The sequence below is a fragment of the Anolis carolinensis genome, unplaced genomic scaffold (genome assembly GCF_035594765.1).
Source record: "Anolis carolinensis isolate JA03-04 unplaced genomic scaffold, rAnoCar3.1.pri scaffold_7, whole genome shotgun sequence".
NCBI classification, from domain to species: Eukaryota; Metazoa; Chordata; class Lepidosauria; order Squamata; family Dactyloidae; genus Anolis; species Anolis carolinensis.
The window spans coordinates 12,787,940-12,800,888 of NW_026943818.1; the positions used below are offsets into that span (position 1 = coordinate 12,787,940).

General features: G+C 39.0%; 1 protein-coding gene across 2 annotated transcripts in view; it reads left to right on the top strand.

The window, feature by feature from the left end:
- sec16a (SEC16 homolog A, endoplasmic reticulum export factor) overlaps positions 1-12,949 on the top strand; it is a 69,014-nt gene that overhangs the window by 21,781 nt on the left and 34,284 nt on the right. For both annotated transcript variants that reach the window (XM_062960254.1, XM_062960255.1), the window contains exons 11-19: positions 761-1,003; positions 1,117-1,214; positions 2,281-2,362; positions 3,702-3,819; positions 6,199-6,310; positions 8,324-8,429; positions 8,519-8,659; positions 10,628-10,741; positions 12,669-12,873. In XM_062960254.1, coding sequence (XP_062816324.1) covers positions 761-1,003; positions 1,117-1,214; positions 2,281-2,362; positions 3,702-3,819; positions 6,199-6,310; positions 8,324-8,429; positions 8,519-8,659; positions 10,628-10,741; positions 12,669-12,873 — 1,219 coding nt within the window. The remainder of the gene's footprint in view (positions 1-760; positions 1,004-1,116; positions 1,215-2,280; positions 2,363-3,701; positions 3,820-6,198; positions 6,311-8,323; positions 8,430-8,518; positions 8,660-10,627; positions 10,742-12,668; positions 12,874-12,949) is intronic.

Below are 12,949 nucleotides of genomic sequence, written 5' to 3' on the forward strand. Positions count from 1 at the left end.
TACTCAAGTGAGGGTCCTAGTTGGCTTATATTCGGGTCGGCTTATACTCAAGTATATATGGTACATTGATTATTTTTCTCTATTATTATTGGTATTATTACATTTGTTATTTTACTCTATTAATTTGTATTATTACATTTGTTATTTTACTCTATTAATTTGTATCATTACATTTGTTATTTTACTCTATTATTATTGTTACTATTACATTTATTTTACTCTATTTTTATAATTATTAATACATTTATTATTTCACTCTGATCTTATTATTACATTTATTCTTTTACTCTCATCCCGTCAATGGCTGGCCTCGAACTCATGACCTCATGGTCAGAGTGATTTATTGCAGCCGGCTGCTCAAAAGCCTGCGCCACAGCCCGGCATCTTCTGTAGAATTCTGTATTTTAATTGACGGGTGCTCATCCCGTCACGGGCTGGCCTCGAACTCATGACCTCATGGTCAGAGTGATTTATTGCAGCAAGCTGCTCACCAGCCTGCGCCATATCTCGGCATCTTCTGTAGAATGATTCTACAGAAGATGCACCCCAAGGATTTATTTTCCGTTGCTGGAAGGTTTGTTGTTCTAACACTTTTGTTTTTAAGGAGAGAATCCTAAGCAGGCAGCAACAGGAATGGCCAGATTGCAAAAATTGCACTTTTTTTGCCACCGCGCAGTACATTGGGCAGCCTCTTTTGCTTCCAGAGTTTTGAAAATGTAGATGTGGCAGAGAGTGGCAGAGCCTCGTGTTTTGTTTGCAGACGGTGGTGGGCACCGACATTGCCGAGCTCCTCCTCCGGGACCACAAGACGGTGTGGCTCCCGGGGAAGTCTCCCAACGAAGCCAACCTGATTGACTTCACCAACGAGGCCCTGGACCACGCCGAGGAGGAGTCCGGGGAGGCCCAGCTCTCCTTCCTCACCGACAGCCTCATCGCCACCATCGACAGCCTGGAGAAGGAGACCGAGCGCTTCCGGGAGCTGCTGCTTTACGGACGCAAGAAGGTGAGGCTTCTCCTTGCTTGGGGCACACAGTGGGCAGGGACATGCGGGAAGCAAATACAGTCGAACCTCGATTTCAGAGTGTTCTTTCTAAGGCGCAAATTCTCTCCCTGCAGGATGCTCTGGAGTCTGCCATGAAGCACGGCCTCTGGGGACATGCCTTGTTGCTGGCCAGCAAGATGGACAGCCGGACACATGCCCGGGTCATGACCAGGTAGGGCCTCCAGGACACGTGCTTTCAGACATAGCCTCAAATAGTGACCTGTCACCGTTCTTCACCAGGGAGAGCCAACGCTACACTCAACCAAGGTTAATAATAATAATAATTATTATTATTATTATTATTATTATTATTATTATTATGAGGGTTGGAAGAGCCATTCGATTGGGCTATTTAGCCCAACCCCCTTCTGCCTTTGTGCACCAAAAGCACAAGCAAAGCACTCCTGACAGATGGCCTCGCAGCCTCAATATTAATAATAATAATAATAATAATAATAATAATAATAATAATAATAATAATAATAAAGAGGGTTGGAAGACACCCCTTGGGCCATTTAGTCCAACTCCCTTCTGCCTTTGTGCTCCAATAATAATAATATTTTAATAATGCAATAATAATAATAATAATAAAGAGGGTTGGAAGAGACCCCTTGGACCGTTTAGTCCAACTCCCTTCTGCCTTTGTGCTCCAATAATAATTATATTTTAATAATACAATAATAATAATAATAATAATAAAGAGGATTGGAAGAGACCCCTTGGACCGTTTAGTCCAGCCCCCTTCTGCCTTTGTGCTCCAATAATAATTATATTTTAATAATATAATAATAATAATAAAGAGGATTGGAAGACACCCCTTGGACCATTTAGTCCAACCCCCTTCTGCCTTTGTGCTCCAATAATAAAAATATTTTAATAATGCAATAATAATAATAATAAAGAGGGTTAGAAGACACCCCTTGGGCCATTTAGTCCAACCTCCTTCTGCCTTTGTGCTCCAATAATAATAATATTTTAATAATGCAATAATAATAATAATAATAATAATAATAATGAGGGTTGGAAGAGCCATTGGATTGGGCCATTTAGCCCAACCCCCTTCTGCCTTTGTGCATCAAAAGCACAAGCAAAGCATCCCTGACAGATGGCCTCCCAGCTTCAATGTTAATAATAATAATAATAATAATAATAATAATAATAATAATAATAATAACAATAAGGGTTCCAAGGCTCCTCCTTGGAAATGAGAGCCATTCTGTTTGCTCTTGTCTCTCCAGGTTCGCCAACAGCCTTCCGATAAACGACCCGCTGCAGACGGTTTACCAGCTCATGTCTGGCAGGATGCCGGCGGCATCAACGGTGAGTTTCTTCCAGCCACGATTCTATGAATCCTCCTTCCATGCCCGTACAGTTAGCCCTCCAGATGTGCAGGTTTCATGATTATTCATGGTTTGATTACACTAGTGTGGTCCAACCCACACATGTGTCAAACTCCAGACCCATGGGCTGAATATTGCCCACCAAGTTATTATATGTGACCCTCCTCCAGATGCTGGACTCCAGCTCTTGTATTTCTCTGGTGGAAGTTGGAATACAGAAACATCTGGAATTATTATTATTATAAGTATGACACAGCAAACAAGATAGATATGCTGGATTTCGTTGTTTTTTATTATTATTATTATTATTATTATTATTATTATTATTATTATTATTATTATTATTATTATTAAACACCACAAGATGAGTCCACCTCAGACACTCTGCTGGCTGTTGTATTGATTACATCGGACACTCCCTATTATTATTATTATTATTATTATTATTATTATTATTATTATTATTATTATTATTATTTGAAACACAACACGATGAGTCCACAGCAGACACTCTGCTGGCTGTTGTATTGGATTACATGTCGGACACTCCCCATTATTATTGTTGTTGTTGTTATTATTATTATTATTATTATTATTATTATTATTATTATTATTAGAAACACAACAAGATGAGTCCACCTCAGACACTCTGCTGGCTGTTGTATTGATTACGTCGGACACTCCCTATTATTATTATTATTATTATTATTATTATTATTATTATTATTATTTGAAACACAACAAGATGAGTCCACCTCAGACACTCTGCTTGCTGTTGTATTGGATTACGTCCGACAGTATTATTATTATTTTATTATTATTATTAGAAACACAACAAGATGAGTCCACCTCAGACACTCTGCTGGCTGTTGTATTGATTACGTCAGACACTCATTATTATTATTATTATTATTATTATTATTATTATTATTATTATTATTATTATTATTATTTGAAACACAACAAGATGAGTCCACCTCAGACACTCTGCTGGCTGTTGTATTGGATTACATGTCAGACACTCCCCATTATTATTATTATTATTATTATTATTATTATTATTATTATTATTAGAAACACAACAAGATGAGTCCACAGCAGACACTGCCTTCTGTTGTATTGGATCACACGTCATTATTATTATGTTTTGTCAAAGGCTTTCATGGCCGGAATCACGGCTGCTGTAAGTTTTCCGGGCAGTCTGGCCATGTCCCAGAAGCATTCTCTCCTGACGTTTCACCCACATCTCTGGCAGGCATCCCCGCTCCATCTCATCTCTAACTGTTTCCAATCTGCTTTTTCTCCCCATTTTGCTCCAGTGCTGCGGTGACGAGAAATGGGGCGACTGGAGGCCCCACCTGGCCATGGTCCTCTCCAACTTGACAAACAATATGGATGTCGAGACGAGAACCATCATCACCATGGGAGACACGCTTGGTAATCCTATAAGGGATTCAAAAACATTTAACCCACTGATGCCTCAATTAATGTGATTTTATTGGTATCTATTTTTATTTCTGAAATTTACCACTCTCAGCTTATACTTGAGTCATCGTTTTCCTAGTTTTTTGTGGTAAAATGAGGTGCCTTGGCTTATATTCAGGTCGGCTTATACTTGAGTACCCTGTTTCCCCGAAAATAAGACAGTGTCTTATATTAATTTTTGCTCCCAAAGGTGCGCTAGGTCTTATTTTCAGGGGATGTCTTATTTTTCCATAAAGAATGTTTAAAAAATGAAAATTTATTATCTACTGTACAGTAGTTGTCATCACAAACCAGCATAACCAAATTGTGAATCCTTTCAAGAATTTCTATATTATATTTTATTGCTATACTGTTTTTAAATTACTGTTTTAAATTTCTGTTCGTATGTAAATTTATGTTGTTGTTGTTTGGCTTGTCCCTGTGTAAGCTGCCCTGAGTCCCTTCTGGGAAATGGAGGTGGGATACAAGAATAAAGTTATATTATTATTATTATTATTGTTATTATTATTATTATTATTATTTCTTATTACTACCTTTATTTCCATGTACAACAATCTATGGTATGTACATTTACTGATCCTGCATGCTTCCAAACAAAAACTTTTCTAGGTCTTACTTTCGGGGGAGGCCTTATATTTAGCAATTCAGAAAAACCTCTACTAGGTCTTATTTTCTGGGGATGTCTTATTTTCAGGGCAACAGGGTATATACAGTATTTTTATTTCTGAAATTTACCGCTCTCGACTTATACTTGAGTCATCGTTTTCCCAGTGTTTTTGTGGTAAAATCAGGTGCCTCGGCTTATATTCGGGTCGGCTTATACTTGAGTATATACAGTATTTATTTATTTATTTATTTATTTATTTATTTGCTACATTTATATGCTGCCCTTCTCACCCCGAAGGGGACTCAGAGCGGCTTACAAATTAAATTTACATGCAATATTATATTAGCATAGTACAATACTGGTAATAAATTACTCTATTGTACTGTATCAATATATTGTAATATTATTAGTAATATTACATGTAAAATATAATATATAATTAATATTATTATATTGTATTATTAGTATTACAGTAGAGTCTCACTTATCCAAGCTAAACGGGCCGGCAGAAGCTTGGATAAGCGAATATCTTGGATAATAAGGAGGAATTAAGGAAAAGCCTATTAAACATCAAATTAGGTTATGATTTTACAAATTAAGCACCAAAACATCATGTTTTACAACAAATTTGACAGAAAAAGTAGTTCAATACACAGTAATGTTATGCTGTAATTACTGTATTTGTGAATTTAGCACCAGAATATCACGATATATTGAAAACATTGACTACAAAAATGGCTTGGATTATCCAGAAGCTTGGATAAGTGAGGCTTGGATTGGTGAGACTCTACTGTAATATTATAATGTAATACAATATAATACTAATAATTATACAATATAATAATATTAATTATACATTATATATTAAATGTAATATTACTAATAATATTACGGTAGTGGTATAGGACAATATCTATATATATAAAAGAGTGATGGCATCAGGGCAGCGGACAAAACAACAAAACTACAGGCCCCCCAACCTCGAAATTTGACAACACAATCCATCATTCACGGCTCTAGGTTGATACAACAAAAAGAAAAGAAAAATAAAGTCCTAATTAGAGAGAGAGAGGAATAATTGTTTTTGTCCAATTGCTGCCAGTTAGAAGGCTAAGCTCCGCCCACTTGGTCTCCTAGCAACCCACTCAGCCCAGGGGACAGGCAGATTTAGGCCTCACTTAGGCCTCTTCCACACTGCCTATAAAATACAGACACCACCAGACAATGCCACAGCAACGCGTGGCCGGGCACAGCTAGTAGTAATATATAATGCTAATATATGCCAATAATATAATATATTGTATGTACATACAACTTCTAAGCCGCTCTGAGTCCCCTTTGGGGTGAGAGAGGGTGGGGTATAAATGTAGTAAATAAATAAATAAATAGTTGTTGTAGTGGGGTTGTTGTTTTTTTTTTTTTTTGCACTACAAATAAGACATCTGCAGTGTGCATAGGAATTTGTTTGTATTTTTTTTTCAAATAATTCGGCCCCTCAACAGCCTGAGGGACCATGAACCGGCCCTCCACTTAAAAAGTTTGAGGACCCCTGCTCAAGACCTTGTCCTAACCAATAAGCCTTTATTGGCATATATATATATATAACAAAGAAGTGTAAAATACAGTATGCATTATACAAGAGAAAGTTTCACTTTTGTCATACATTCAATGCGAACCGGTTGCCTTTTTCTCAAGAGATCTCTTCTTTCTCTGTTCCCTTCCAGTTTCAAAGGGGCTCTTGGAGGCGGCCCACTTTTGCTACCTGATGGCACAGGTTGGATTCGGGGTCTACACGAAGAAGACGACCAAGCTGGTGCTGATCGGCTCAAATCACAGGTCTGTTATGGGGAAGGAATACACATTTCCTTGGACTTCAGCATTTCTCATTATCTGCTGTCATTTCCTCAAATACAGCTGTTATATTACTTTTTGCTCAGGCATATTTCCAGGGGATGTCTTTATCAGTTAATAATAATAATAATAATAATAATAATAATAATAATAATAATAATAATAAAATGGGGACTCGGGGCGGCTTACATGGGGCCATGCCCAAGACAATACAATAAACCATAACATAATACAATTAAATAATACATTACATAAAATAAACAGTACAACATAAGATCAAAACAGCAATATAACAAGAGCGGGCCGCATGAACACTACATTTAAAAACTAGATTAAAAATTAAAACTCTGGGTGAGAAAGGGATCAGAATAAAACCTCGAGGGACGGGACATCAGATAGTGAACCAGTTACCTCGAGTTTACAACTTTTATAAGGTGCACTTTACCCAGTCTGTTATTACAACCTCGTTGGTTTTAATTTCATGTTTTATTTAGTCTGTTTTTTATTTCATAGGTTATGTTTAAATTTTATAATTGTGTATGTTTTTGTCTATTGATGTATTTTATATTGTTATTGTTTTTATCCGGGCTCGGCCCAGGTAAGCCGCCCCGAGTCCCCTTCGGGTGAGATGGAGGCAGGGTATAAATAAACTTATTATTATTATTATTATTATTATTTTAATGCACAGCAAACAAGATAGATTTTTATTTATTTACAACATTTATACCCCGCCCTTCTCACCCAAGGGGACTCAGGGCGGCTTACAAAAATCGGCAAAATTTAATGCCTAAAATGCAATCATAAAAACAAAACAATATAAACAGATCCATTAATAACATTGTTAAAACACATTATAAAAACCTTAAAAACATATATATAATTAATTCCATTTGTCCGAGATCCTCATGCTGGATTTCGTATCAAAAAATCACAAGTCGAACACTTCCCAAGTGTCTAGGACTGTGTGATGTATTATTATTATTATTATTATTATTATTATTATTATTATTCATGTTATTCGTGTGTTGCATCTGTACTCCATTGGTCATTGGACAAGAAGTTTCTAATTCACCTCTCATCCAAATCGCTCACTTGGTGTTTGCAAACACTTAATTGTATTTTATCTTGTCTATTTTGTATGATGTATGTATTTTATCCCGTTTTGGTGTGTTTACCTGGGCTTGGCCCCATGTTATCCCAAGCCCCTTCGGGGAGATGGAGGCAAGGTATAAAAATAAAGTTGTTGTTGTTATTTGTTGGGAGATGTTAGCTGACCCTGATTGTTTCTTGTCTGGAATTCCCCTGTTTTCTGAGTGTTGTTCTTTATTTACTCTCCTGATTTTAGAGTTTTTTTTTTAATACTGGTAGCCAGATTGTGTTCATTTTCATGGTTTCCTTTTTCTGTTGAAATTGTCCACATGCTTGTGGATTTCAGTGGCTTCTCTGTGTAGTTTGAGGGCTAGCCCGTGTCGGGGTGAGCACCCGACAATTAAAATAAAAAAATAGCCCCTGCTCGTTGTTGACCTAAGTTAACGTGAAAGAAAGTTGCATCTATCAAGTAGGAAATTTAGGTACCATTTATATGTGGGGAGGCTAATTTACAACACCATAAAAATCACCCAGCCGTCATTGGAATGAGGAAGTTGCCGTCGCAGTGGATGATGAAGCAGCTGCTCCCCCTGTGGCCGGAATCAAGCACACCCTCAGGAAGCTGGAGAAGGTTTAAATTGCCTCTGCGTCTGTCTCTGTCTCTGTTCTATGTTATATGGCATTGAATGTTTGCCTTATATGTATACAATGTGATCCGCCCTGAGTCCCCTTCAGGGTGATAAGGGCAGAATATAAATACTATAAATAAATAAATAAATAAATATCTCTCCAAAAACACAACTCAGAAATTATAAATACACAATCAGTACTATGAGTGCCGGAAAATCCTTACTTCTCGTGCGTTGGAAAAACCTCTTCATTTCCTTATTGTTCTGTCTATTCTCCCAGCTTACCTTTCCGACGTTTTGCCACCAACGAAGCCATCCAAAGGACCGAAGCCTACGAATACGCACAGTCGCTCGGGACCCAGCCGTGCTGCTTGCCCAACTTCCAGGTTTGGCTTCTCTTCTTGGTGTTTGTTTGTTTGTTTAGCTTTTATGCTCCTAAAACATCCCAGCTCCTAAATCCTTCCGACACTTTCAGGTCTTCAAGTTTATCTACGCTTGCCGACTGGCCGAATTGGGGCTGGCCGCCCAGGCGTTTCATTACTGTGAAGTGATTTCCAAAGCCATCCTGAAGAGCCCCAGCTACTACTCCCCGGTTCTGATCAGCCAGGTGATCCAGGTAGGACCTCTTTCCGGAACGGAGTATCGTTCTTTACCTTAAGGCCGCCTTTCTCTCCGTACTCCAAATGCAACAAACCAGGGGTCCCCAAACTAAGGCCCGGGGGCCGGATGCTGCCCTCCGAGGTCATTTACCTTGCCCCCGCCCCCGGTTTTATAATATAATATACTAGCTGTGCCCGGCCACGCATTGCTGTGGCGAAGTCTGGTGGTATGGGAAATAAAGTATTGAGGAATTGGTGGTAGTTAAGATAAAGGGTCCCCTGGGCTGAGTGGGTTGCTAGGGGACCAAGTGAATAGAGCTTAGCCTTCTAACTGGCAGCAATTGGATAAAAACAATTATTCCTCTCCCTCTAATTAGGACTTTCTTTTTCTTTTCTTTTTGTTGTATCAACCTAGAGGCGTGAATGATGGGTTGTGTTGTCAAATGTCGAGGTTGGGGGGCCTGTAGTTTTGTTGTTTTGTCCACTGCCGTGATGCCATCACTCTTTTATATATATAGATTGTATATACATATAATATTGATAATAATATTATAATGTAATACAATATAACACTAATAGTATTGCCATATAATAATATTAATTATATATTCTATATTACATATAATATTACTAATAATATTACAGTATAGTGGTATAGTTCAATATAGTAATATATAATGCTAATATTGTGCTATGCTAATAATATAATATATTGTATGTACATATAATTTGTAAGTCACTCTGAGTCCCCTTTGGGGTGAGAAGGGTGTGATACAAATGTAGTAAATGCAGTAAATAAATAAATAATAAATAAATACATTTTAGACTTAGGCTCGCCTAAAGTCTGAAATGACTTGAAGGCACACAACAATAACAACAACAACAACAACAACAACAACCCTAATTAACTTGACTATCTCATTGGCCAGAAGCAGGAGCACACTTCCCATTGAAATCCTGATAAATGTATGTTGGTTAAAATTGTTTTTATTTTTAAATATTGCATTGTTCTTTCGTTGTTCTTGTTGTTGTTTTTGCACTACAAATAAGACATGTGCAGTGTGCATCGGAATTTGTTTGTATTTTTTTTCAAATGATAATTTGTCCCCTCAACAGTCTGAAGGATTGTGGACCAGCCCTCGGCTTAAAAAGTTTGAGGACCCCTGCAACAAACAGTTCAATTCACTCTGAAAACTGTATTTACATTGCCTAACTTATAGCAGTTGATGTCACTGCTGTGTGAACAGGATGGAAAGCTCTGTAAGGGAAGCTAATAACAACTGCCACCAATTTGTAAAAATGCAACCACCAAAGACTCAGAGAGGAGACCTTTTACTTTTTTTCTTTCTTCTTCTTCTTATTCACTTTAGAATAATATATATGCGACAGAGGCTTAGATGTTGGAAGAACAATAACAAGTTTATTCAGGCACAGAGCTTAGTGCTTACAATGTTGTTTCTCACTAGGAGGTATTTTTATTAACAGTTACAATACTAGAATGAGATGAGTCAAACTCCCTAAAGTGTCACTTCTTTTACTTAAAGTAGTTAGAACTTCTTTCTCTGCTACTTTTAAACTGCAGTCACCCCTGTGATATACGATCACAGATTCTCTGTTCCTTACCAGGACACAGACTACATTAAATAAGTCACCAAACTTATTTTTAAACTGACTCAAAATGAACAATTGAGTCTCCTTGATCCCCTCAACCCAGGATCGATCTTCCCTGTGCCTCATCAGAGCACAGACTGACTCTCTTTTTTAAACTCTGCACTTCTTCAACAAAACGGCAGTTGGCTCCGCCTACGTCTCCATGGCAACCAGCTTCTGAGTGCTGAGATGCAATAACTGTAATACTTACCCTTTTAAAACACAAACACACAATTAAACATAACATCTGTAAACCAAAAATTCGTACTTCGTTACAAGCTCATTATCTGCAATGATTTCTCTTTTGTTGTTTTTTGATCCGTTCTGCTCCGTAGATGTCCTCGCGGCTGCGGCTCTTTGACCCTCAGATGAAGGAGAAGCCGGAGCAGGAATTGTTCCTTGAGCCCGATTGGCTGGTGCAGCTTCGCAGCTTAGACGGGCAGATTAAGGTGAGCGGTACTGCATTGATGGAGTCGTTGATCTATTTATTTATTTTACAGTACAGTAGAGTACTCAAGTATATAGGGTAGTTGAAGACATACATGAAGTTTGATGATGAAGTTTCTTGGCAGGGGGTTGGACTGGATGGCCCATGAGGTCTCTTCCAACTCTACTATTCTATGATTCTATAAATTGATGTCGATTAAATAGATGTAGATGAAGTCGATGAAGATGTACATGATGAAGATGTAGATGTTGAAGATGACATAGATGAAGCTGATGAAGATCAAGATACATAACCACACTTCTGCATTTAATAACATTCTCCTGATTTTGCATGATCCCCAGTTTGTCTCTGTTTTGAAGTTGGGGGTCCAGAGTCTGGATGTTCATTTATTTATTTATTTATTTATTTATTTACAGCATTTATATTCCGCCCTTCTCACCCCGAAGGGGACTCAGGGCGGATCACATTACACATATTAGGCAAACATTCAATGCCTTTTAACATAGGACAAAGACAAACAACAACATAGCTCCGAGCGGGCCTCGAACTTATGACCTCCTGGTCAGTGATTCATCGCAGTTAATTGCACTGGCTTGCTCTCCCGTCTGCGCCACAGCCCCGGGCCTGTTCATCTGTCGGGGGTGCTTTGAATGAGATTTTCCTGCTTCTTGCAGTGGGTTGGACTGGATTGCTCATGAGGTCTCTTCCAACTCTACTACTCTATGATTCTATGATTCTATAAGTTGATGTCGATTAAATAGATGTAGATGAAGTAGATGAAGATGAAGACGTTGAAGATCATAGAATCATAGATCTTCAACATCTACATCTTCGTTCTCCACAAGATGTGTTTCCTGATCAGATGTTAGTGGTGTAAGAATTTGGAGTCTGTTGTGTAAGTCAAGCTGAGCAGAAGTATTCTCCGGATCCTGCCTGGTCCTGTGTCTCTTTCTACGAGTGACCTCCTTCCAAACCTGAGGGTTATGGACATTCGAATAGATCTCCCCATAAAGTTCCTCATCATGCTGTTGGTGAGATGCGGGTTGTGTATCTAGAACAGTGTGTTATGCAGTGTCCAAGAAGAGCTCGAGTTCCTGAATGTCCTTAAGGGTCTTAATACGATCCTCAAGCTGTTGGATCCTCTGCTCCATCAGAGTCATCTGTTTGCATTTGGAGCAGATGTAGTTGACTAGGTTTTGTGTGAAAAAGCGGAACATGCCACAGCTGGTGCATGTGATGGGAAAGTTTTGCTTTTGTTGCATCTCTTGGTGAGTGTGGTGGCCTAGTGGGATCTTTGTACAGTTAGGTAATACGCACGCATTTTATGTGCAGACTGCCAAAAACCACCTCTTTGTGTATTTATGTTGTTTTGTTTTCTGTATGTACTGTAAAGGATAGTTAGTAAAGGTGTCAAATCTTAGCCAAATCTTACCTGAAAGCCAGGGAGCAAAGCTTTCCTCTTGCTGCCTCTACTTCTGCGAGAACCAACTGCCACCCTGAGTTCAGCCTCTGGCAAATATAGCTTTCACAGTCACTCAATTAACAGGGGACAGTGCCTGCTGTCAATCAACTTAAGTACCTGGCTCTCTTTCAATACAACAGTCACACAACAGTTAGACTTTGACCACAGGAGCCAAGCCCACACTCAGTTTCAAATCTTAGCCAAGTCTTACCTGAAGCCAGGGAGCAAAGCTTTCCTTTTGCTGCCTCTACTTCTGCGAGAACCAATGACATAGATGAAGCTGATGAAGATCAAGATACATAACCACACTTCTGCATTTAATAACGTTCTCCTAATTTGCAAGACCCCCAATTTGTCTCTATTTTGAAGTTGGGGGTCCAGAGGCTTGGGAAGGGGGCATGTCTTGGCCTGACGGGCCACCAATGGCCACCAATGATCCATGGCTTTGTGTCTCTCCTCCTTCCAGGAAGGCTGCCTGCCTTACAGCGCTGGGAGAGCCACCCCCCAGCAGTATGCCTGCAGTACGCCCAGCTCGGAAGTGGACCACGTCTCTCAAAACGAAGGCACGGGAGCCCCCCAGGAGGTGAATCCCGGCCCCGAGAACCCCCTCCTCGCCTCCTTGCTCCCCAGTTCGATACAACCCACGCCGGGGGTCCAGCTGATGCCTTCAGGTGGGTTTTTTCAGCATGAAAACGGGGGCCTAACATACATGCCCTGTTTCCCTAAAATACCGTTTCCCCAAAAATA